Genomic DNA, 27,917 nt, shown 5'->3' on the forward strand with positions numbered 1-27,917 from the left:
CGAGGCTACTCGACGCATTGCATGGGCACTGGTCAAGGCTGTTCGACGCATGGTTGGGCATTTGGCCGAGGTTGCTCGACGCATGCCACCCTCCAGCCCTCGTGCCATCCTAATGCCTCACTTCCATTTTCCTTCCTTTACCAACGCATCCAACACATCCATCATCCAACGCATCCAACACATCCAATGCATCAACACCACCCTTCCAACGCATCAACACACAAAATTTATACTTAGCCAATTTTCCAAATTTTCCCAAAAGTTCAACTTCCAAATTTCCTCTTTTCTTCAAATCTTCACTCTTTTCTCTACCATTACACTAGTTTCCACATCAACCTACTCATCACACTAATCTCAATAGGGAATATACTCAAGTAGAGAAATTAGGATTCAGGGTTCACATGACTTGTTGATTATGGTCAAATCATGTGGACATAATATATCTACAGTGTGGGAAGTGAAACTATGGGCTTTAGTGGAATGACCCATTAGTTAAGGAATGAAGCTTAATCTGGTCTAATGAGTTTAGCCAACTAATCTCAGATCGTTGGAGCCCATGATTTGTAGGCCCGCGAGATTCCCCTACTAGCTCGTAACGGACTAGCTCTAGAATAACGTGATAAGTTAATTTGAAACATTCAAATTAGAATTATTAATTATATGAGATATAATTACATATTTAATTTAATAATTAAATAGAATAGGAGAATTTATATATTTAAATATGATTTAAATTTTAATGATGGATATGTGTTAAAATTAATTTAATATTTGATATTAAATTAATTAAGTTTTATTTAATAATTAATTTATGAAATTAATTAAAATTTTCATTTTTAAAATTAAAATAAATTTTATAAAATCAAAATTTTATTTTCTAGATAAAATTGAAAAGGAAAAAACAAAACACACAAATGGAAAAATTAGTTTTTCCATTATCCATCTTTCAAGTAGCTCACACAAAATGCATTCAATCTTGCCTTGCCTTCTCCAAGCATGAGCTACAACTCATGCAAGTCTCTCCTTTGCATGTTGGTCTGCAATATAATGAAGAGATTGGAATAAAAATTGGGCATGCAATCTATAGAAAATTTGAGAGAAAATTCGGTTTGAAGAAAGAGTTCTTCAACTACATTTCTGCAGTGAACATTTCTCCTTCATCCCTTGATTCAAGCTTGTTTTGAGTCCCACAACTCAATCTAGAGCACCAAGAGAATAGTGGCAAAGATCTTGAGGTGGTTTGCAATAAGATTTGGAGAAGATAACAGCTGGAGAATGAGCTTTGAAGAAGTTCTACAAGAGGTATGTCATGAAACCCATTTTTTCTGCAAAAGAATGCTTTATATTATGCCAAAATTAGTGAATTTGAATGCTTAGGTGATCCTTCTGCTTTCGCTGTTGCTAATACAATCCTACATTTAGGTTATGCATAATATATCATCTTATATTTCATGATGCATAAGCATATTCATGCATCATTTTTATATTATAAGAGTTATAGTATAAGGGTGTATGAAAGCATGTATGTTTGGTTCATTGCTTTGTTATATGAGTGTTATATACCAGTAGTAATGAATGAACAACACATGGAGCATGACACTTAGGGTTATTTATGTTGGGTTTTATGTCCTAAAACTCACCGTTTGTAAAATGATAAACATTTTCTATTATCAATATACTTGTTATTGATCTTATAAATTGTATGAAAGTCTAAATCCAATAAACTAAGACCCATGACTATTGTATGAGTACTTGAACTTTATGTGGAGACATAAGAGTGGATCGAGTTCGAGTAAATAGTCAAAATGATCTATGGCACATGAATGAGGTTGGGTACCTTATTCTGGTAACACCATTGGATGCGACCTGTTCTATAGTTGTTACAAAGAGTTGTAAAGTGCTACATCCGATGTGATCCTAATTCATACATGTTATGACATGAGGAGTGGGGGCATCCTATGCAATGATTTTGCATAAGATCCAGATCAAGAAATAAGTCACTCTTATTTTATAACGTTGTTTTCTGTTTAAGACTGACTATTACACCTAGATGACCTGCGTAACTTGATCTTAATCCTGAGCTAACTATGAACTCCTGTTTATTCGGGATTGCCCTTAGATTTGCATAGTTGAGGGTTGGCTCAACAGCGCTAGCTCAATAAGACTCCCATTTCAAGGGTAAGACCAGATAGATAGCTGTGGACATAGGGTGCAAGTCAAAGTTCACGCCTACCCGATTTAGGGATAGGAGAAAGGTTGTTCTCTCAAGTACTGAATCCAGGTCTTGAACAAGAGGCCCCACCCTCTCACTGGGCCGAGAGTGTTTACTCTAGTGATTGGATCATAAACCAGTTGTTTAGTAGAGGATCTGTAGGGACTTGAGGAATAAGACGTAATCTAAGGGGTAAAACAGATATTTGACCCAGCCGTTATTACGAACAACCTGTGAAGGGTCGACTTGCTTATTATGGTTAAATCATGTGGACATAATATATCTACAGTGAGGGGAGTGCAACTATGGGCTTTAGTGGAATGGCTCATTAGTTAACGAATAGAGATTAATTTGGTCTAATGAGTTTAGCCAATTAATCTCGGATCGTTGGAGCCCATGATCTGTAGGTCCGCGAGGTCCCCCTACTAGATCGTAATGGACTAGCTCTAAAATAGCGTGATAAGTTATTTGAAACGTTCAAATTAAAATTAAGGGAATTAGTAATTATATGAGATATAATTATGTTTAATTTTAGAATTAAACGTTATAGGAGAATTTATATATTTAAATTTGATTTAAATATATAAAGATGGATTTGTGTTAGAAGTAATTTAATATTTGATATTAAATTATTTAAGTTTTATTTATTTATTAATTAATTAATTAAATTAATTAAATTTTTCATTTTTAAAATAAAATAGATTTATTAAATCAAATTTTTATTTTTAGATAAAATTGAAGAAGAAAACAAAAACACATTTAAATAGAAAAATGGATTTTTCCATGATCCATCACTTAACTAGCTCACTCATGAAGCAACCATTTGGCCTTGTCTTCTCCAAGCATCAGCTGTAACATATGTAGCTCTTCTTTTTGCATGTTGATCTGCAATATAATGAGAAGATTGGAGTGAAAATTGGGCATGCAATCAAAAGGTTTTTGAGAGAAAAACTGGTTTGAAGAAAGGTTCTTCAACCTTATTGCAGCAGTAAGCTTTTCTCCTTCATCCCTTTGATTCAAGCTTGTTTTGAGTCTCACAACTCAATCTAAAGCACCAAGAGAATAGTGGGGAAGATCTTGAGGTGGTCTACAAGAAGATAAAGAGAAGATTGCACTTGGGATGGAGCTTTGAAGAAGTTCTTCAAGAGGTATGTCTTGAAACCCATTTTTCTGCAGAAGCATGTTTTATATTATGCCAAAATTAGTGAATTTGAATGCTTAGATGATCCTTGTTCTTCCGCTGTGATTGATACAATCCTACAATTTATAAGAGTTATGAATGTCTTGTATGTGTTGCTTTGCATTGTGGATGGTTTTTAGTTGTTTCCGTTTATAAGTGTTATAATGGAAATTAGAACTAAAATCAATAAGAAAGAGTTGCATGCAAACTTAGGTGAACTCATGTTTTAAAAGGGTTTTAAAACTGGATTGAGATAGACCTAAGTTCTTAGTTCTAATTAGATTAGATACCTAAGTTTAATCTTTTGAATCGGTTTAATAAGATTAAATTGATTTCCATAAAAGATTAAATTTGTATTAAATCTATCTATAAGGGACCTTTTTTCTAAGGTGGTTCTGGCTAGGTTGGGGTATTTAAGCTGACGGAAACGGAACACCCCTACCTGGGAACCTATTTGGAAAGGTGAATTAGATAGTTTTACTACAAGGATGCAACAGTTGATCAAAGATTTCGTTAAAGGGTTTAATGAATAATGATCAAAGGTTGTTCAACTTTCCAAAGTAAGAGTTACTTTTGGGAAAACCTAAAAAGTCCCTTAGTTAAAATTGTTAGCCGTATTTTTTCTAAGTATACTAAACCTTAGGTGATAAAATACTCAGTAGGAGGAAAAAATGTATATGATATATCAATTCCACTCATGTTTCTCCCTGAATGTTCATGCCGTGAGATTCATGCTTGACCTCATGGTACCCTGGGAGTATCCCCCTTTCATATGGTGTTTGCATGAGTCAATATCAAGGTGGACTGAGAGAGTATTTATAGTAAGTGGGTAAAGGATGTGTGTCAGCATGTCCTGCAGTCTCCTTCATTGGTTTGCACCGTGAGATCTTCTTGCACGACCTCGTGGTGTCCTGGGAGCGTCCCCCTTTGGATGGTTTATGTGGTTGGTCAATATCAAATTGAACTCCATAAATGGATAGGGTCGCTTTAGTTTTTGCCCTAATTGGATTTTTTCCCTTCGGATTGGTTGTTTGGGGTGGAACTCTAGGATCTAAAATGAAGGATTACACTTACAGGAAGTTGTTAAACAAGTCAATGATTTCTTGACCAAATCAATTATGGTTAGTCGTTATAGGAAAAAGAGTTCTTCTAGTGTTAATGATTGGTTGAGAGTGTCTCAATTCAGAGAAGAGATACATTTACTACCCTTCGGTGGCTTTTGTCCAAAACCATGGAAGCATCATTGCAAAACTAGATGTCACACGAGATTCATTTAGTTTTGCTAAACCAATTTGAATTTTTTTTTTAAAGAGTATTTGCTAAATCTAATGTAGATCAATGTATTTGTTTTTTCAGCAACATATATGATTTTCTGTTAGTTGCCTCTTTTAATTTGACCGACTACATACATTAGAAAGAGTCTCTTAAAACATATATCATGGTAAACGACCTCGAGTTTGTCATGATTGAGAAGGGTCCTCAAGTCACGACCCTTGATGCACCGCAAAATGTTCGTAATGCATATGAGGTGTGGATGAAGGCTAACTCATTGGCTCGATTTCACATTTTGGCTAGCATACCTGATGCATTGGCCAAAAGGTTTGAGAACATGGTCATTGCACATAAGATCATGGATTCGTTGCAAGAATTGTTTGAACGTCAATCAGTTCCAAACATAACCTCCAGTCTTTCTTCAATATCATGGGACTAAAAGAGAAAGCAATTGTTGCTGACTCTAATAAAGTTCATCGACGAGAATTGTTCTCTGAAATGGAACTTGGAGCTTATAAAAGTTCTGACACTGATCCCTCTACTCTCCAGAAGAGGAAGAAGTCTAAAGACGATAAATGTGATTTATTTGTCTTGGAGACGTGTTTGGTAGAGAATGATGATTCTACCTGGATACTTGATTCAGGTGCTACTAACCACGTAAGTTCTTCCTACCAAGGATTTAGTTCCTAGAAAACGTTGGAAGATGGAGAGTTAACTCTTCAAGTAGGTACTGAGGTTGTTTTAGCTGTTGCTGTAGGTAGGCTGAAGTTATTTTTGGACAAGAAATGTTATCTGTTACTGGATAATGTTTTTGTAGTTCCCTATATCAAGAGGAACTTAATCTCGGTTTCTTGTCTGATTGAACAACGTTCATCTCCTTTTCTTAGAGTAAAATGTTTATTTTCAAGACTGGTATGAAGATTGGTTTTGGTTCAATGAAAAATAACTTGTATGTACTAAGGTCGTTAGTCATAAAAGCCTTGCTTAATACTAAAATGTTAGTGACAACTACAAAAAGATCAAAGGTTTCTCCTAAGGACAGTGCCCATCTTTGGCATCTACAGTTAGGTCACATCAACCTTAATAGGATTGAGAAGTTGGTGAAATGTGGACTTCTAAAAGGTTCAGAAGAAAACTCTTTGTCGGTATGTGAATCATGCCTTGAAGGTAAGATGACCAAACAACTTTTTACTGGAAAAGGTTATAGAGCCAAGGAAACCATGGAGCTTATAAATTCAGACCTCTGTGGTCCGATGAGTGTTAGAGCTCGATGTGGGTATAAATATTTAATCTCGTTCATAGATGATTGTTCAAGATATGAGTATCTATACCTAATGCAACATAAGTCTGACGCTCTTGAAAAGTTCAAGAAGTATAGGGCTGAAGTTGAAAACTTGTAAGGTAAGAAGATAAAAACACTACAATCTGATCGTGGTAGAGAGTATATGGACCTCGAATTCCAGAACTATATGATAGACCATGGAATCACATCTCAACACTCAGCCCCAAGTACACCTCATTAGAATGGTGTATCAGAAAGGAGAAACATAACCCTATTGGACATGATTCGGTCTATGATGAGTTATGCTCATCTTTCAGACTCGTTTTGGGGATTTGCAGTGGAGATTGCATGTTATATTTGAACAACGTTGCCTCAAAGAGTGTTTTTGAAATACCTTCTGAGCTGTGGAGAAGCCGTAATGGTAGTTTACATCACTTCAGGACTTGGGGATGTCCGACCCACGTGCTTATTTCTAACCCTAAGATATTGGAACCGCGTTCGAAAGTTTGCCTCTTTGTAGGCTACCTCAAGGAAACGAGGGGTGGATACTTCTATGATCCGAGTGAGAATATGTGTTTCTGTCGACAAATGCTATCTTCTTGGTAGAAGACCACATCAGGGATCATAAGCCATGAAGGAAGCTTATTTTACATGAGATTTCTAATGAGACTACTGAGAGTTCAACAAGAGTTGTTGAACAGACTGATAGATCAACAAAAGTTGTTGATGTCGGTTTATCTAGTCAACTATCTTAAGAGTTGAGACTGCCTTGACGTAGTGGGAGGGTTGCGAACCCAGTGGAATGCTACATGGGTTTGACTGAAGCCCAAAACATCATGTTTGACAATGGAGTTGAGGATCCATTGTCTTATAAGCAAGCAATGGAGGATGTTGACAAAGATGAGTGGATTAAAGCCATGAATCAGGAAATGGAGTCTATGTACTTCAACTCTGTCTGAGAACTTGTGGATCAGCCTGATAGGGTAAAATCAATAGGGTGTAAGTGGATCTACAAGAGAAAACGAGGTGTAGATGGAAAGGTGTAGACTTTTAAGGCTAGACTCGTGGCAAAGGGTTATACCCAGGTTGAAGGAGTGGACTATGAGAAAACTTTCTCACCTATTGTCATGTTGAAGTCTATCAGGATTATCCTGTCCATAGCCACATTTTATGATTATGAGATATGAAAAATGGACGTCAAGACTGCCTTTCTAAATGGTAATCTTGAAGAGACCATCTACATGGCTCAACTAGAGGAATTCATTGTTTCAGATCAAGAGCAAAGAGTTTGAAAGCTTAATAGGTTCATTTATGGGCTGAAACAAGCATCTAGATCGTGGAACATTAGATTTGATAGTGCGATCAAATTGTTTGGTTTTGATCAGAATGTTGATAAGCCTTGTGTTTATAAGAAAATCATCAATAACTCAGTAGCTATTTTAGTGTTGTATGTGGATGATATCCAACTCATTGGGAATGATGTAGGTTTTCTGACTGACATTAAGAAGTGGCTAGCTACCCAATTCCAAATGAAATATTTGGGAGAGGTACAGTATGTTCTAAAGATCTAGATCATTCGGGATCGTAAGAACAAGAGGTTAACCTTGTCTCAGGCATCTTACATTGACAATATGTTGATCAGGTACTCAATGCAGAATTCCAAGAGGGGTTTATTAACCTTCAGGCAGGAAATTATTTTATCTAAGGAACAGTGTCCTAAGACACCTCAAGAGGTTGAGGCAATGAGACAAATTCCCTATGCTTTGGCTGTTGGAAACCTTATGTATGCAATGTTATGTGCTAGACCTGACATTTGCTATGCAGTAGAGATTGTCAGTCGATATCAATCCAAACCAGGATTAGATCACTGGATAGCGGTCAAAACGATCCTCAAGTATCTTCGGAGAACGAGAGACTATATGCTCGTGTATGGAGATAAGGATTTGATCCTTATAGGATACACAGACTTTGACTTTTAGACTGATAAAGATTCTTGGAAATTGACATCAGGGTCAGTGTTCACTATGAATGGAGGAGTTGTAGTCTGGCGAAGCATCAAGCAAAGATGCATCACGGACTCCACTATGGAAGCCGAATACGTAGCCGTTTGTGAAGCTACTAAAAAGGTTGTTTGGCTTAGGAAGTTCCTTATAGATTTGGAAGTTGTTCCAAATATGTCTTTACCGATCACTCTCTATTGTAATAACAGCAGGGCTATGGCAAATTCTAAGGAACCTCGGAGTCAACATAGAGGCAAGAATATTGAACAGAAGTATCATTTGATCAGAGAGATTGTGCATCACAGTGATGTGATAGGCACAAAAATCACGTCGGAGCACAACGTTGCTAATTCGTTTACAAAGGCTCTCATGACTAAAGTGTTCGAGGGTCATATGGAGAGTCTGGGTCTATGGGACATGCGGCACCTTGTCTAGGGCAAGTGGGAGATGATACTGGGGTATAGAGTATGTCCTAGTTTATTGTATATTGTACTATTTTATGTATTGTACATTAGTCTCTCGAGGTATTAGGAAAAGTGGGAGACTGTTGGGAATGGTATCCTAATTCTCCCAGCGGTCTCGTAGTTTGTAAACTTTTTGTAAACATTGTTATTCATAAAATAAATGTTATTTTATTTTCATTTACTCATATCCAATAAACTAAGATCCGTAGTTATTTCATGTAACTTAAGCATGTATGTGAGACATACAAATGGATCATGTCTTAAGTAATAACCTAAATGGTCTGTAGTATAAGGATAAAGGAGGGATACCTTATCCTAGTGACACTACGGATACGACTCACTTTGTAGATATTTACAAGTGTTCTAATGTGCTACAGGTGGTCTGATCCTAACCATTAATGTGGGATATGCAAGAGGGGGGTGTCCTATACAAAGAGTTTGTTTAAGATCGGACCACGAGATGATTAGTCTCTTTATATAATGTCATTGATAAATGAGACTTACATTTCACTGAAATAACCATAGGTGACATGACCTTAATCTTGAGTGTTTTGGGAACTCCTGCCTATGAGGGCAATCCTTTGATTAATATGGGTGAGAGTGGCCAGATTGTCAACTTAACAAGCCCACTTTTTTATGGATTCGTCTGATTGGGGAGCTAGGAACTCAGTTACACAAGACGGATTCACTTTTTCCTCGAAGCAAGGGTAAAGAGATAAATTGCTCCCTTAAGGGTTGATTTCTTTAAGAGCATACATGATCGCATAGAGTTGACTATACAATAGTTACTCGTTGATCATTGTTACACGATTGAGTAGCAAAGTTTATGCGATAGGCTTCAATTTACTAAATGATCGAGTACATCGTCTACACAATAGGCAATGTTCATATCTCCCACTTACTCGATCGTCTACTTGATCGCATACTTCATCTCTTCATCAATCCAAGATCATACAGAGCCCATAACTCCTGGATTCTCACACCGAGAATAACAAGGTAACACTTGTGGTGGTGTTCTTACTTAGTTCGTGGATCGAATTGGACTCGATTCAGTTCAAGGAGAATCAAGTTGTTCATGTTGTTGGTTGGTCCATTCGTTGCGTTCGAGTGCTATTGTTGGATGCATGGGACACTAATTGAGGGATACTTGAAGAAAGGTTCTTCAAAGGTACACGTACTCTATCCTTTGAACTTATTGTAGCATGCTGTAATTTCTATTTGTGCATAATCAGTTCGTTTCCGATTAGATTGTAATTTTTGTGTTCATTCAAAATGGAATTTTGATTGATGAAGTTTCCCTGCTCATAGAGATATATGTTTATGATTTCCTTCAGTCAAATACAACGTTCACCATAAGATAGCTACAACATACAACCCCCAAACAAATGGTCAGGCAGAGGTATCAAATATGGAAATCAAGAAAGTATTGGAGAAAGTTGTTAACCCGACACGAAAAGATTGGGCTCAAAGGTTAGACAAAGCATTATGGGCTTACCACATCGCAAACAAAACTCCCATAGGGATGTCCCCATATGCCTTATTCTTTGGAAAATCATGCCACTTGCCACTAGAACTGGAACACAAAGCATTCTAGGCCATAAAAAAGCCCAACTTTGATTTGAAAAGTGTGGGAGAGCCAAGGAAGCTTCAATTGTTGGAACTAGATGAATGAAGACTGCAATCATATGAGAACGCCAAAATTTACAAAGAGCAAACAAAGCGTTGGCATGATCAATGCATTCATAAAAAAAACTTTAAAATTGGCCAAAAAGTTTTATTATTTAACTCTTGACTTCGTCTTTTTCCAAGAAAGTTGAAATCACGCTGGTCAGGACCATTCATCATCAAAGAAGTCTATCTGCATAGAACGGTGGAATTGATTAGTAAAGATGGGACCAACACATTTAAGGTAAATGGGAAAAGAAACAAGCCATACTATGGAGGGGATTTTCATCATAAAAAAATCTCCATAGACTTAAGGAAGCCCGAATGATGCGATATAAGGAGTCCCCACACTTTGACGCTATATCCATTACGGGACACATTGCATTTTTTTGTATACTTTATTGTTCTTTTCATTTAGCTTGCATACTGCTTATTTTTGTTCTTCTAGCTTCTTTAATTCTTAATCGACTACTTGCTGCTTTCTGTTTTATTATTTAATTTCTTTAAAACAAAATTTGGAAATTGGGGTTTTTCTGATACGATGAGTGTTGCGATGAGATTGGCAATGTGTGGTAATTGTAGCCCAACACAACTAAAAAAGAACTCATCGCAAGTAAGGGAACGATACGTCATTCCACCTTAGGTCGGTGAAAGAGGCGCTACTTGACATTCCTTCCAATCGCCATTAATGTGTGCAACATCATGATTGCCTCGAATCGTGAGGTAGTCCATTGTTTCCCTTCCCATTCTTTGCCTATTTAAAACCCTCCTTGAGTATCCTATTTCTTTTTGCTTTCATAAACCTTTCCTAAGCCCTAAGCTCTCTATGCTCTAAAGACTTTTTGGCGAATCTTAAAAAGCTCTCTAACCTTCTTTCCATCATATCTTTTCCTCTAGCATCCCAAATGGCTGGACAAAACACCCCTTCGTCTGTCCGATCATCTACCCCTATAATCTTCTACGAGGTGGTATCCCCCTCTGTTTCCATTAATCTCATCTCATTTGTTGTCACCACCACACCTACCTATGCGCCACCACCCACGGTGGCATCCCCATCACCATTCAACCCTGCATTTATCCCTTTAGCTGCAGCCACGTCTTAATCTTTGTCCCCTCATGTTCACCTACAACTAACTACCTCCACCATAAGTGAGGCACGACGTAAGGATGAAAGAGAGGTCCTAGGAGATATTCTAAAAAATCTAAAGCCTCTCGAATCCCTTGATGGATGTATGGTAAACCAGCCTAGCCTTCAGCAAGTTGGGGCTGACCCATCACCGTTTGGGCTTGATAGTGCGAGAAGCAGGGAGAAACAAGGCGAAGTTGTTGTCAATGTTGAAAAGGAGCTAGTTGTGAGAAGAAGTGGAAAAGAAGGAAGAAAAAGAAGCAACAAAGCAAGTGCCTTCGCCTCATCTACCAAGGCGTTGGCAAAAGAGTTTCAGAAAAAGGCCAAAAGGGTAAGGGAAAGCCTTGGCAATATAGGAAGAAGGAAGAATGTTTGATTTTAGTGACAAAGCTCCATCGCAAAATTCGCAATGAGGAGCTTAAGCCATCGAAGTTCCATCGCATCTAGAGAAATCATTGGATAGTGCATATCGAGCTGCGATAGAACTCTAGAAAGAGCTGGGCGAGGAAAGTGAAGAAGAGGAAAGTGCCAAGAAAGAAAAGGTTCAGCACATCGAGAAGAAAGGAAAGAAAGTGGTAAGGGAGGTAGATGCGAGAAAAAGGAAGGAAGTTGAAAAACCAAAGAAAGGGAAGAAAAAGGGAGCAGTAGATGGCGCTTCTTAAAAAGAAAAAACACAAAAACAAGCGATGGCTAGGAAGGAGGAGAAGGGAAAAACGCCCGTGGTAGAGAAGGAAAGAATTCCCAAGAAGAGGCCATCAATTCTGATCAAGATGGGCTTCTTCCCAGAAAGCACGCCTCTATCGCGTTTAATTAGTGAAACAGTCAACATATTGCGTTGGAAACATTTTTGCATAGGGGCCAAAACGGTCAAACCTTCTGTAGTGACTGCATTCTATGAGGGAAAGCCTCACTCTAGGAGATATAAAGTTGATGTTGGGGAGGAAAATATTGGATTTGGCGTAAAGAAAATTAATCACTTATACAACTTGGAAGACATCTCTGACGTTGAAGGAAATAGAATAATTGAATGCCCAACGTCTGAAGAGAAAAAAGAAGCGCAGAAGGTGGTACCACTACCTGGGATGAAATGGACCATCTCGCTAAAACGGGTCAAGATATTGTCACCACATAACCTAACACCTGAAGCTAATGTGTGGTTATACTTCGTCAAGAGAAAGCTGCTTCCCACAATGCATGATGATTCAGTCCGAAGAGAACGAGTAATGGCCATCTTCTTTATCGTGCGACTAATCCCTATAAATGTTGGTTGCTTGATCATAGACCAAACTTGGTCATCTTTAACTAGACCAAAGGGGGCAACTATTCTTCCATTCACTCATTATGGAGCTATGTGTGGCCCAAGGATGGTTTGAAGAGGAAGAAGATTTGACAGTGAAAAGCACATTGACAAACAACTCTCTCCGTTGCTTAATGAGGTTGCCAGCGTAAGAAGCTCAACCTAAGACACAAGCAAAGCAGCAGCCTCAGACTCGGACTACCCCAGAAGCCTCTCAGCACAAGAAAAGAAAGATGATTATCACCCCAGAGTTTAACAAAAAAGTGCTCCCCTCGCCCCAATCAGAAAAATCTCCACCACCCTAGACGAATCCTGAATCCCTCTGAGTAAGCGTTAACCTCAATATTCGCCCCCCATCGCTTGAAAACCCAGCGCCACCAGCTTTCAAAGATGAACCTCTTCCTATCCTCCCCCTCGCATCTAGATTACCAAGTCCACTACCATCTTCTAAAAGCCCTCCACGCATCACTACTGATGACCCAAGCCTACCATCGCCTAGGACTGAAACAGGCATTGACTTTGGCATTGGTGAGGATAGTGAGCATCAACCTGATGAAGATGCGCAAAATGAACATGTAGATGACTACGAAAGGATTGATCCTAAGGACGAATGGAACAAATTCCTTCACAATGACCTCCATGAACCAATTTTGGGAGGTCTCGATGCACTATCGTGATAGTAATCGCTCCAAATGCAAATGGATGATCTAAGGTAATAGTAAGATGAGCTCCTTAGACAGCACAGCGAGCTGAGGGAATTTGTTCAAGACAAACAAAATACAACGCGTGACTTCATTCGGCAGTTGACGTAAAGGCAGTACAATCAGTTCCATTATATGTTTGACTTATTTCAGAACATTGCCACTCGCCTAGTGGTGGTGCCTCCAATTCCTCTGAATCTCCATGATCCATTGCTCTTTCCCAATGAAGATCTATCGCAAGATCACAACAATGATGTGGGAGAAACTTAAATTTGGAGGTGGTGTCCTTCCTTGCTTCTTTTATTTTTACTTGACGTCAATCTTCTTTCACTTTCATGTATCATACCTCGATAGTTGAATATAAATTCTTTGGTTGTCTATCTTTTGTGCCTTCTTTTGTTGTTTGTATCTTGTATATACTTTTGATCGCTTATTATTTTTTGTTGCCTTGGTTACTAATAATGACCTCAATAATGAAACCATGCTCTAACACTAACACCTAGACTGGAATTAGTATTAAGTTTTAGAATTTTTTTTTTCTTTTGAAATTATTTCTTGGATTCAATAAGCGTGCAGGCTTCATGGAAATCTTCTTTTACAAGATCTTTCCAATACCATCGCATATTTTTTTTCTTCAGCAATGAGAACCTTGTTGCTCTTTAAATTTGGGGGTCGGGGAGTTTTTTTTTTTTTAGTTTAAAAGCTTTTGAAATCATTTAATCTCCTTGAATATGTTCATCTTAAAATAAATAAATAAAATAATAATAGAATAATAATAATAATAAACGTTGAGATCGAAACTTGCTCGTAGTTAGATGTCTGCATAACACCAGTGGGGGTAAGCCAAAACGAAGACAAGAATCATGATCAATGCAAAGCATAAATGATTGCAACGCCACTCCTATAAAAAATCAAGGCATGAGCTAGTTTGAAAAGAGCAACTGGCTCATAATTCGATGTCCGCATGACACCTGTGGGAGCATGTCAAAACGAAGGTCAGTCGCTTAGATCAGCGCTAGATCACCACAAAAATAGCAAGGATAGATTCTTTTTTTATTATTATTATTTTTGTTCAAAACCTCCATTTTCGAACGAGTAAAGAATTTTTGAAGATTAATCCTCCAGTTTCTCAAGGTTAGAAATAAATTTAGAAGAAAAAGGAATAAAACTTTAGAAATTTTTGGTCTAGCAAATTGGGTTAGGCACTTTGAGAGGTCTAGGCAACTTATGAAGACGATCGTAGTACTAAGAAATCATAAGTATATTCTTGAGGACAAGTAATGTTCTAAATTTGGGGGTGTGATGACTTGTAAGAAATACAAATTATTGTATCTCTTCCATGTAAAAAATAAGAGAAAGGCATGAAGTTTCGACATTCTTTACTAAAGAATTTATACAAAAAATAGAGTATGTGATCACACACTTTCAATATCTAACATATCTAAATTTCAGGCTGATATTACTATCTTTGTGCAGAATACCCTTCAGTACAACCAGATGAATGCACAATCGCATAAGTTAAGTACCCACTGACGCATCAATCAAGAACTACCAGAAAAGAGGATGATCACATTGCTATAAGCAATGAGGCTTCACATGACATGGGCGGTAGGAGTCAAATCACAGACTGTGTTGGTAGTCGGCAAGAGAACTTTATGAATGAACCCCTAACACGTTGCAGACGGTGCAACAGGATATGGAATTTAATGCGCCCCATCAATGCAATCATGAGAAAGATAGAATAAAAAAATAAAAAATAAATAAAAGAAGAAGAAGAAGAAGAAGAAGAAGAAGAAAAGCATCCTCGAATGCTTATAAATACCCATGTATTTTTCATGCAGATATAACAATAGTGGGAGATGAGAAAATTCTGAGAGGAAAATCTACTAAAAAACCTTCCTATATTTCCATAGAAATTCCCTAGTGAGAACTTAGGATTCCTGTGAGAGAGGAAGAATGATACCACTGTTTAATGTTCTAAGTGATAAAGTCATCAAAGGAGTCGTAGGGAGTAAGGCATTACAAACCATGGCTTGATTCTATACTCTTTTCTTTTCCTTTGTGTATTTGCATTGTACTTTTTTTATTGACAAATTCAGACTGTGCAATATGAATACATGTTTATCTTATCTTCTATCCATCTTTTCCATCAATATCATGCGTAACTAATTTGTTAAATGGGTCAGCTAATACTATTAAACAACAAGAGAATCAAGCGATCAACTTGTCTTATGCATGTTTATATGGCTTGCTTGAATCAATTGAGAGATTTTTATAAGTAAATTTAATCTAAGTTTGAAAGACCTTAGATTTGGATTTTATAAAATAAGAGAAGATATTTCTTAAAAATAAGTATATCCTTTGCATATTGTACTCATCGTATGCATCTTAGAAATATGATAATGTGGCTAGATACACTGAGAAGTATTGGATGTAACGTTGAGTGCATCGCTTGATCACATAACCCACTTAGTTGTTTAGGAAGTGTTAGTGATAATTCTTCTCAACCCTTTCATCATATATCTATCATTAAATTCACACTGTTTCATTTAGACATAATTTTTATCGCATAGTACTTAGATTCAAAATAGCTCATTCATTCATCCATTTTGAACACTTCAATTTGCACTATGATCATATTTTTAGTTTTACCACACATTAGCAAGCAATCTCTGCGTTCGGCTCTGGACTTACCAGGACTCTGGTTGAATTTGCACTTGGGTTCAACCAGATAAAACTTAGTGTTAACCCACAATAGTCTTATCAATCCATCGCATGGTATTAACGCATCAGTTTGTCACCTTTATTTCTGTAGGATTGTATCAGCAATAGCGGAAGTACAAGGATCATCTAAGTACTCAAATTCACTAATTTGGCAAAAATAAAGCATGCTCTTGCAGAAAAACAAGTGAGTTTCAAGACATACCTCTTGTAGAACTTCTTCAAAGCTCCTTCTCCAACTGTTATCTTCTTCAAATCTTGTTGTAGACCACCTCAAGATCTTCTCCACCATTCTCTTGGTGCTCTAGATTGAGTTGTGGGACTCAAGACAAGCTTGAATCAATGGATGAAGGAGAAAAGCTCACTGCAGCAACCTTATTGAAGAACTCTTTCTTAAACCCGAATTTTCTCTCAAATTCTCTATAGATTGCATGCCCGATTTTCACTCCAATCTCTTCATTATATTACAGATCAACATGCAAATGAGAGACTTTATGAGTTGTAGCTCATGCTTGGAGAAGACAAGGCAAAGTTGAATGCATTTTGTGTGAGCTACTTGAAAGATGGATAATGGAAAATCTACTTTTTCTATTTTAGTGTTTTTTTTTTCCTTTTTCAATTTTATCTCAAAAATCAAATTTTGATTTTATTAAACCTATTTTGATTTTAAAAATGAAAATTTTAATTAATTTCATAAATTAATTATTAAATAAAATTTAATTAATTTAATATCAAATATTAAATTAATTTTAACACATATACATCTTTATATATTTAAATCATATTTAAAATATAAATTGCGTGTAATTCTAAAATTAAACATGTAATTATATCTCATATAATTACTAATTTCCTTAATTCTAATCTGAATGTTTCAAATTAACTTATCACGCTATTTTAGAGTTAATCCGTTATGAGCTAGTAGGGGGACCTCGTGGACCTACAGATCATGGGCTCCAACGATTCAAAATTAATTGGCTAAACTCATTATACTAAATTAATCTCCATCTGTTAACTAATGGGTCACTCCACCAAAGCCTATAGTTGCACTCCCCTCACTGTAAATATATTATGTCCACATGATTTAACCATAATCAGTAAATCGACCCTTCACAGGTTGTTTGTAATAACGGCTGGGTCAAATATCTGTTTTACCCCCGAGATTATGTCTTATTCCTCAAGTCCCTACTGATCCTCTAATGAACAATTGATTTGTGATCCAATTACTAAACCAAACTCTCTCAGTCCAGTGAGAGGGTGGGACCCCTTGTTCAAGACCTGGATTTAGTACTTGAGAGAACAACCTTTCTCCTATCCCTAAATTGGGTAGGCATGAACTCCGTCTTGCACCCTATGTCCCGAGCTATCTATCTGGTCTTACCTCTAAAATGGGAGTCTTATTGAGCCGGTGTTATTGAGCCAACCCTCAACTATGCAAATCTAATGGCAATCCCAAATAAACAAGATTCATAGTTAGCTCAGGATTAAGATCGAGTTACCTAGGTCATCTAGGTGAAATAGTTAGTCTTAAACAGTAAACACCGTTATAAAGTAAGAGTGACTTATTTTTTGGTCCTGATCTTATGCAAACTCATTGCATAGGACGCCCCCACTCCTCATGTCATAATATGTACGAATTAAGATCACATCGTTTGTAACACTTTACAACTCTTTGTAACAACTACAGAACAGGTCGCATCCAATGGTGTTCCCAAAATAAGGTACCTAACCTCATTCATGTACCATAGATCATTTTGACTATTTACTCGAATCTGATCCACTCTTATGTCTCTACATAAAGTTTAAGTACTCATACAATAGTCATTGGTCTTAGTTTATTGGATTTAGACTTTCATACAATTTATGAAATCAATAACAAGTATATTGATTATAGAAGATGTTTATTATTTTACAAACTGCGAGTTTTTAAGATATAAAACCCAACATATTCATGATCATATACATCTATCTCAAGTCTATTTAATAAAAAAGAAAATATGAGGTGAAAGAACTTTTCAAAAATTTCTATAATTTGGTTGATACTCAATTTTAAACAAAAATCAACATTTCACACTAACAATGGAACTTAGTACTTCAACGAATATTTGAGTGATTTTTTTAAATGGAAATGAGCATTTTACATCAATCTACAAATCGAGATACCCTTCAACAAAACAGAAATGTTGAATGCAAATAATGTTTTCAATTGCATGTTCTTAAGTATTTATAGGGGATGTTGTACTCACGACTACTTATCTAATAAATAGAATGCCTAGCAAAGTTTTGAGTTTTAGAACACCTCTTGAATGTCTATCAGGAGATATTTATTCCCATTGCAAAAATTAACTCCATCATAATTCTTTTGTCCCATGTGGCTAACTTAGAATTGTCACTTCATCAACTAGATGTTAAGAATGTCTTCCTCAATAGTGATTTAGAATAAGAGGTATTTCATGAGCTTATCACTAGAGTAGATTATATAATTTTCTTTAAACACTTTGGTAATAGTAAAACAACTATTTTAATTGTGTATGTTGACGATATTATTTTGCAAATGATGATGAAGAAGGGTTAGTTGATTTTAAGAACAAATTTGTAAGTAAGTTTCAAATCAAAAACTTAAGAGTCTTGAAGTACTTTTTAAAGGATGGAGTTTATAAGACCTAAGAAAGATATTTTCGTTAATCAAAGAAAATATGTTATTGACTTGCTTCAAGAGATAGGTTTACTTGGTTCACGGACAATAGAAACTTCTATTGAATTGAATGTGAAATTACCGGCTGCAAAAGGCGAAGAAGTAAAGGACAAAGCTAGGTACCAAAGGCTTATTACATTTGCAATAAGTATAGTGAGTCAATTCATTCATTTACTTGACCCATTCACTTTGAAGTAGTGAATAAAACCCTAAGATATTTGAAAGGTTCTCCAGGTCTGCATATTATTTTTAAAACTTGTCAGTCTTCAAGTTGAAGTAATGTAGATTGGGTTGGAAGTACTATTGATAAAAGATCTATTTATGACTATTGTTCATTTGTTGGAGGGAATTTAGTTACATTGTGTAGTAAAAAAAATGTAGTAGCTAGAAGCAATGCCAAAGTAGAATTTAGAGCCTCAGCAGATGAAATTTGTGAAGGTATATGGATTAACAGGATACTTGAAGAAGCAATATTGTCTCAAAAGGATCCTATATAGATTTATTGTGATAACAAGGCTTTCATCATCATATCTCCTAATCCAACCCAACATAAAAGGAAAAAATATAATGAAGTTGACAAACATTTTATAAAAGAGAAGATTGATGTAGGTGTGATAAGCACATCTTATCTTCTGAAGACCGAACAAGCAGCTGATATGTTAACTAAAGGTATTTCAAAATGGTAATTTGATAAACTTATCAACAAATGACTATGGAAGATATCTATACGCGTCTATCATGGGTCTATTTCTTTCGTTATTGGTTGGTGGTCTTTCTTTTATATAAGAAGACTTTGCAGTTGTCTTAGAAAAATGAGAAGAAATATAATAATATTATTCTTCCTAAATTTAACTGCTTTCTCTCGAAAAATAAATTTGCCTTAAGGACTTTACAACTTGTTCTCAATGTTGATTTGTCTCGAGGGCTTTGTAGCTTGTTCTCAAATGTGGATTTATCTTGAGGGCTTTGCAGCTTGTTCTCAAAAATGAATTTATCTTAAAGGCTTTGCAGCTTGTTCTCAATATTGAATGCGTACGTTTGATTTGAGGAAGTGGAATGTGTATATGTTCCTAAAGTTAAAGTCTTGGAAGAATTTTGTATCTTCCAAAGACTTATCTTTAAGGAGTGGTTCAACATTCAGGAGTTTAGGGAGTCTTGTGATTGTTGGGAGAATTCTCTCTCTGTAGAGTATAAAATTTATGAACCCTTCGAATGAAGAAGAACAACTCCATTTATAAAGCTTCTAATTATGTGGGATTTGTGGGCCTGAGCTTGGTTGGTCCATGGATCTGACCCTTAGGAAACTAATTGGATTCGATCTTAGTTAGCTTTTGGCCAAACTAAGCCTATTTTTGGGCTCAAGTGGTATTTAGACAATACTAAATGGACCAAAGTATTTTATTTGATACAACGATCAAGATGAAAACACATGACATCATTGAGATTTGTCAACTTATGTCTTAAATGTCAATTTGGGACATGTGTGAACCTTTAATTAGTCCCAAATGTGATTATTTATAATTTCGTCATTAATTTGAGAAATGACATGGCGATTTGTGATTGGTCCAAAATTTCTCATTTAATGCTCACGTTTTTTTTCCAAATATCATTATCACACATGGAAATGAAGATTCAAACCTAAGACATTTTAAAGAGAATATGTTTATAGTGGATCTCATGCCCAATTTCTAGATATTTTCATCTCCTTGTATGGACACAATTTCTCATGTGACAATTTTAAAACTTTGGAACCTAACACAACCAACCAAACATTAATCCAATCGATCGTGACACTAGTGATGTATCATATCCAAAATAATGATCATAATAATATAAATAAATAAATAAATATGTCCTAAGATAAGTTAAAATATATTTTGTAGTTAAAGGATAAGTTCCAAGATTTTAATTTAATAAAAATGAAAGCTGAAAGGTTAAATTTAAGCATCCTCGTCCTGTACCGAAAAAAGTAAATGTGCAAAAGCTGGAGTTTTGCTATAAAAGAAGAAAGGCGTTGTATAAACTTTAAGCTAATTATGACTGGTTAGAAAGAAGTGTAACTACAAGGTTTTAAGTTATTCCATCATTTATATTTTATTTCTGTGGTAAGAATTTTCTATAAAAGTTTAGATTTTTATGTCCAGCCCTCTCTTCTTCTTCTTTATTTATAATTGGTATAAATATCTTCTTTTTCAATATTTATAGTTAACTATTTAATTAAATGATTTATAATCAATTAGATCATTTATATTTAATTAAGTTATACAAAGTTATATATTAATCTCATCAAACAAATACAAATACAATCTTTTTTATTTATAAAAAGAGAATCTTAAATCTCGTTTAATAACGTTTTTGTTTCTAGTTTTCTTTTCTTCCTTATTTCATGTTTCCTATTTTCTTAAGAACTAAAATCATAAATATAAGTAATAACTATTCTTATTTTTTGTTATGTTGAAAAGAAGAAATAAAAACAAGAAAGGCGTTAGATAATTATTTCTGGTTTCTCATTTTTTTAGTATTTTTTTCCTTACTTTTTCCATTGTTTTATAGTTAAGTATAATTAACATAATTAGAGAGAGAATAATTTTTCTTAGGTTTATGCAAAAGTTGGATTACCAAAAGTTTGTTTCTCACAAACTGAGAAATGGTAGTAGAAGATAAATTTTTTTAAAAAAAAATAAACAAAAAATGCTATCCAACAAACTCTTATTTTATTTGGGTAATTACATTTGACAACACTATTAAAACGAATAATTAAATATATAACAATATTTTTAAATAATTACAAATGTAGCAAAATTTATCAATGATATATTCTATCATCGATAAACTCTTACTAGTGATACTAGCAATATTGTATTGCTGTCAGACTTCAAAGTAAAATCTAAAATTTGCTATATCTTCAAATTCTTTTATATTATATTATATCTATAAATACTTTAAGTTTAATTGTTATATTTACGATAACTATCTTATTATGAAGATCATTAAGTAAATTTGTAAACCAAAACAGAGAAGTTAACAAAAGTTACTTAATTCTTAGTTATGTGGAAAGAGAGAAATTGTGGAGGGCAGAGATAAGAAACAGAGGTCCCCACAACCGCAAGGTTATGGGCTCTTGAATTTTTGATTTGGCCATACAGAAAACAACGCACTGCCCTGCTGGGGTTTCACTTTCAGTCTTTAGAGCTGTAAACATAAGTTCCATATTCTTTATTTTTAATTTACGTATTTATTATTTTTTTTTTCTCTCTTTTGATACCACATATTATATGAATATTAATTATTATACATATTAAAATCAACAATAAAAAGAAAGGAAAATAGCATATGGGTGGGGTGTCTTTATTGTTGGGATGTGGGATTGTCAACACATACCAGTACCACTCTCTCTCATTCCTCTCCTTGTTATTTATTTATTTATTTATTTTAACTTTTCAAACACCAATCTCTTTCTCTTTCTGTCTCTGTGTAAAAGATGATAACACATTGATGTTGTTTTGTGGTGGGTATTCTGTCGTACATTGAATTCGGCCGGTGCAACTTTTTTTTGCATTTTTAGATAGTTTAATTTCTTGAGCCTTTAACCTAGCCCGTCTACTAAAAAAACAATATACCAAATTGTTTGTGGGTTGTGGAGAAAAAAAGACCATACATGTAAAAATGGAAGGAGAAGGAAGAGAAGGTGGCAGGGGATTGATGAAGATTGATGAGTTATGTGAAGAAGATGTGATTGATTGGTTTGAGCAAGTGTCGTCAGAAGCAGGCGTGGCTCAATCCCGCACTCTCCGTAAGATTCTGCAACAGAATTACGGTGTTGAGTACTTGAAGCAATGGCTTGGAGATGTCAATATCCATGAAATTCCTGATGACTTTACATTACAATCTCTCTTCACTTCCTTAGTCCCCCTCTCTTCCCACGCTGATTTCGAGCCTTTCCTTCAACGAATCGCAGATGGCGACCCTTCTCCTTGCCTCACTCAACAACCCATCAACACTCTCTCTTTGAGGTACTACTCCCCATTTATTCCATTAGATGTAGCACAGCTAACACCTATGTTTTTTCCTTTTTTTTTTTCTTCTTAATTAATCATCTCGCTGCAGTTCTGGCACCACTGAAGGCAGACAAAAGTACGTCCCCTTTACTTCTCATAGCGCTCAGACTACTCTTCTCATCTTCCGCTTAGCTGCTGCTTATAGATCCAGGTACCAACGCAACATAACCTATTTATCATATATATATATATTTGGTGAATGATAATAATATGGAAAAAAATGAAAATTATTACTAGGGTTTATCCCACAAGGGAAGGAGGGAAGATTCTAGAGTTTATTTACAGTAGTAAGCAAAGGAAAACGAAAGGAGGGATAACAACCGGAACCGCAACAACGCATTACTACGCAAGTGAGGAATTCAAAATAAAACAAGTGAAAACCAAAAGCTTCACGTGCAGTCCACAAGAAGTGATTTCGGGATGTGACTACAAACAATCAACTTACTGCCATCTCCTACTAGGCCTATTGTATTCAGAAGAAGTAGAGTTTGTAACCTCAACTTTCGCCTACACAATAGTCCAAGCATTGAACCAATTGGAAGAGAGTTGGGAAGAAATCTGCTACGACATTACTCATTCTACACTGTCTTCAAGGATTGCTATTCCCAAAATTCGAAAGGCTGTTCTGAAGTTGATGAGTCCGAAGCCGGGTTTGGGGAGGAAGATAAGAAGGGTTTGTGAAGAGTTAAAGGAGGAGGATTGGTTGGGTTTGATACCAAAGTTATGGCCTAACTGTAAATATGTGTATTCCATAATGACGGGGTCAATGCAGCCGTATTTGAAGAAATTGAGACATTATGGTGGGGGATTGCCTTTGGTTAGTGGTGATTATGGATCAACGGAGAGTTGGATTGGGGTTAATGTGGACCCTTGTTTGCCAGCTGAAAATGTTACTTTTGCGGTCATTCCAACTTTCTCTTATTTTGAATTTATACCACTTTTCAAACAACAACAACATTATTATTCTTCTACTTCCTCCGATACTGCCATTCATGATTTCTTGGAAGGCCAACCCATTCCTTTGTCTCAAGTCAAGGTTGGACAACAGTATGAGCTTGTGCTTACTACTTTTACAGGTCCGTCACTTCATCTATTTTCTTTCTTTCCTTCCATATAGCCCTTCCTCTTTAGAGACTGATTTTTAAATCATTTTACATTTTTTCTTTGATTTTATGCTTTCAAACTTGATTGGATATTTTGTTTTCTCCGCAAAAATACTAACTAATAATTATGCCTTGCTTTCGTTATCATTATTTTCACCTTTACTTTTACAAAATATCTATTAGAAGAAGATTATAAGAATGATTGTATGGTAATCATGCATCATTCATTTGATCCGTAATTGTCACTACTCCTTTTATCATGCCTCCAACCTACCTTATTTGGCTCCATCTGAAATAAAATTTGAATTTCAGGTATGATCACAAAAACTTTCCTCCTTGTTTACTGAAAAAAAAAATGACTAAGTTAGTTCACTCTAGCGATTTTGTTTTTAGTTTTATGTTTTTTAAATTTATGCTTATTTCATCCCATCCTTTTTTAACAATAAACTAATAAACTAAAAAAGATGTTGGAAGGTTTTTATTTATCTTAAGAAAACACTTAAATTTTCAAAATTTAAAAACTAAAACAAGTTTTTAAAAATTACTTTTTTTTTAATTTCAAACTTTTGGTTTGCTTTTTTTGCAAACATGAGTAGAAAATAATATTATTTATAAGTTTTAGGTAGAAAATGGATAATGACAGTATCATACTCGTCTTCTCATTTTCATGTACCAATAACCCTTCTAAATAGTTTAATTTCTGCCCTAGTCAGTAGTCAGGTTTTACAAAACTTTTTATCTTTATCAAATTTTAATGTACTCTACTTAACACGTGCTGTATCATTTATTTTTTCAAAAATATCAAGCTGTAGGGGGAGATTCATTGTATGCATCCATTGATTTTCCAAAGCTAAAATTTTGGGATAATTACAATGCATATAGCATAGGAATTGTAAATATATAAAAATCTATAAATAATAAACTTTATCATAGATAGACTCATGGTATCGATATAGTCTATCACTAATAAACTCTAAGCGGGTGTTTGGGATAAGGAGTAGGTTATTATAGTCTTAAATTCTTATAGTTATGTTATAATAGTTTATGTTTGGAGTGTAGATTATTTTAGTTTAGATTATAATAGTATATGTGTGGGGTGTAAATTATTTTAATTATAAGTGAATAGTAAACACGGTAACAAAGAATAAAAAAAATAATAAACGTAAAATAGTAAAAACTGTACCAAATTGGGGGTTTTGAAATAGTGTTGAGAGTAGCTAATTAGAACTACAAAATAGTAGTTACTATAGTAAGAGGTGGTTACCCCAAATGCTCTATAAGAGTTGCATTTAAATTGTGCTAGTTGTAGATTTGAAAGAACTATTGAATGATGGGTGTAATTGATAATTGGGGTGCAGGACTTTATAGATACAGATTGGGAGACGTAGTAGAAGTAGCAGGGTTTCACAACAACACGCCCAAGCTAAACTTTATATGCAGAAGAAAGCTTGTCTTAAACGTAAACATAGACAAAAACACAGAGAAAGATGTCCAATTGGTAGTTGAAAGAGGGTCCCAGATACTGAGTGACCAAAGTGGAGCCGAGCTAGTTGAGTTCACTAGCCACGCTGAGGTGTCGGACCAACCAGGTCACTACGTAATATACTGGGAAGTCAAAGGAGATGTGAATGACAGTGTTTTGGAAGACTGCTGCTCAGCAATGGACGCTGCTTTCATTGACTATGGGTACGTGGTTTCAAGAAAGGCTAATTCAATCGGACCTCTTGAGCTTAGGATTGTGGAAAGAGGGAGTTTTAATAAGATTTTGGAACATTATATTGGAAATGGAGCTGCTCTTAGCCAATTCAAGACCCCAAGATGCACTACTAATCCCTATCTTCTTAACATTCTCAATCTCTCTACTCTCAAATCCTTTTTCAGCACTGCTTACGCCTGATTGCTCCTTTTGTTGTAGTATTTCCCAATTTTGAATCAGTTTCAGATCTGAGTTTTTGTTTCTTTTTAATTCCGGGGAAAAAAAACATCCCATATTTCATTCTAACGAAATTAGTTCGATTAATTGTTGGTTCAATAAAAATGAATTTCCTTTTTATAATGTCATCATCCTATGTAGTATGTATCATTCTAGAAGTGATAGTTGATGCGTAGAATTTTGAAGACATTCATAATATTATTTACAATTTCATTCTTGTCACAATTGACGTAATTATAACCTAGCTTTTAAGTTTGAGGGTATTTTATAAAAAAATTTAGTTTTTTTTTACTATTTGTTATTATAACGAGTAGTTATAAATATAATAATTAGATTTAAAGTATTAAATTCATTAGTGATGGATTATATCGATGATAAGAATCTATCACTAATAGATTTTGCTCTATTTATAATTTTTTAAAAATGTTGATATTATAAAATGAAAAACATTTGGATAATAAAATCTTATGAACTGTAGAGAGATATTTTGAGAGTAAGCAACACAAAGGTTCTAAAACAACTTGTGGAATATCTAACTTCTCCTTGAAATAATATCAATTGCACCAGTGTGTGACCTATATGACATGATTGTTAAATAATGTATTGGTTAAGAAACTAAAAAAAGAAATTGCTACTAAAAATATAATTGCTCCTAGTAATTAATTTCTCTTGAATAATCAACCCAATCATAAATTAATTAACAAGGGTGATTGGAATTCATCAGCGTAACTCTTGGCCTATCCAATGGGTTAGCCTTGGCGACAAATTAGTAAATATTTAAGATAATTTAGAGATGTTTTGCTCAAGATTTTAATTAGTTTACATTTATGTAGTTTAAGGTTGAAAGGTTAAGGAATATCAATTTCTTCTTGATACTGAAATTAATTATACAAGGAAATCTAGAAGTCTAGAATTATATATCTATTCTTTTGGTTTGTGGCCAAGTTTTGATTTATAAAAGTATGTGTACAGTTTTAAAAGATGATATTTATGGTAGTTATGTTAGGTCAGCAAACTCATAATTTTGTTGGGTAATGAAAGTGTGTGGCTTAAAAGATACTTCTAGAGCACCATAAAAAAGGAGGCTATATTTCAACACAATAATCATCCTTTTGAGACTATAGTACATTTAATAGTATATTTGGAATAGTTTTGTAAAAAAGACGGTTTTGATTGTTTTCTAATAAAGAAAAATCAATCAATTTATTTACAAATATAATAAAATTTTATTATCAACTTCGCTATAGATCGCAATAGCAATAAAATTTTGCATTATTGGATAGATTTAGAAAAGTAGGGATCTAGGAAGATATGGCTAACAATGGAGAAAAAGGAAGGGAAAATATGGCTAAAAATGGAGATGGATTGATGTGGCATCTCACGTATGATTGTGGTCCTAATGAAGGGTCCTCAACAGTACAAATATAGTAAGTGTTAAATTTAATTACCCATGTGCCTTCCCCACCCACCTTCCACATGATGGCATACATTTGCTGACTCTTACTTTGCCCCTACATCTTCTCTCTTTTTTTTCCTTTTATTTTTCCATCTCTTCTTCTTCTTTTTCTTTTATCAATTAGAGTTGCATCAACTCTTCCACATTGGCACTCTTAATGGGCTCCCTTTTTAATTTTTGGTCAAATCCTCCATCATACAATATTCACCCCCTCCCTTTCTTCTACTCATCACCAAATGATATCAAAATGATAATTATATTATTATAAACTTTTGTTTAAAATACATATATTCATTTGGTCAAAATACAAATCAACACAAAAGTCCATCAAAGAGTAACATAGTACTAAAGCAAAAGATTGTGTGTTTGATATTTTTTATATGTTCTTTTCAATTATAGAAAACTAAATCAAAATATTTACAAATATAATAAAATTTCACAGTCTATCGTAGATAGAGTGCAATAGACTGATATCTGTGTTTATTATGACACAAATAGACACAGATAGTAGTATATTGTGGTCTATCGCTGATAGATTATAATATTTTGTTATTATTTGTAAATATTTTTTAGCAATTTTGTCATCTAAAATAATTTTTCATTTTCATAATATCATTTTCCTCCTCAATTAATGTTGATTTATATTTTTTGGGTTTTAAAAATTATCAATCTCACAAGTGAGAGAAAATGATGTTAAAAAAGTATTGATATATAACTTCTATTTATTGTAACTCATTATCTTGAGTTTTTCA

The 27,917-nt window shown here is 34.8% G+C and overlaps 1 protein-coding gene across 1 annotated transcript; it reads left to right on the top strand.

Moving 5' to 3' along the window:
• The first annotated feature begins 22,175 nt into the window (after positions 1-22,175).
• LOC120087583 (indole-3-acetic acid-amido synthetase GH3.10) lies at positions 22,176-25,837 on the top strand. The gene is made up of 4 exons (XM_039044398.1): positions 22,176-22,628; positions 22,723-22,824; positions 22,911-23,749; positions 25,135-25,837. Exons 1-4 carry the CDS (start codon positions 22,282-22,284, stop codon positions 25,671-25,673), a joined length of 1,827 nt encoding a protein of 608 aa, XP_038900326.1. The 5' UTR covers positions 22,176-22,281; the 3' UTR covers positions 25,674-25,837.
• Positions 25,838-27,917: the final 2,080 nt, after the last annotated feature.

This window comes from Benincasa hispida, chromosome 10 (genome assembly GCF_009727055.1).
Source record: "Benincasa hispida cultivar B227 chromosome 10, ASM972705v1, whole genome shotgun sequence".
In the NCBI taxonomy this organism is placed as follows: Eukaryota; Viridiplantae; Streptophyta; class Magnoliopsida; order Cucurbitales; family Cucurbitaceae; genus Benincasa; species Benincasa hispida.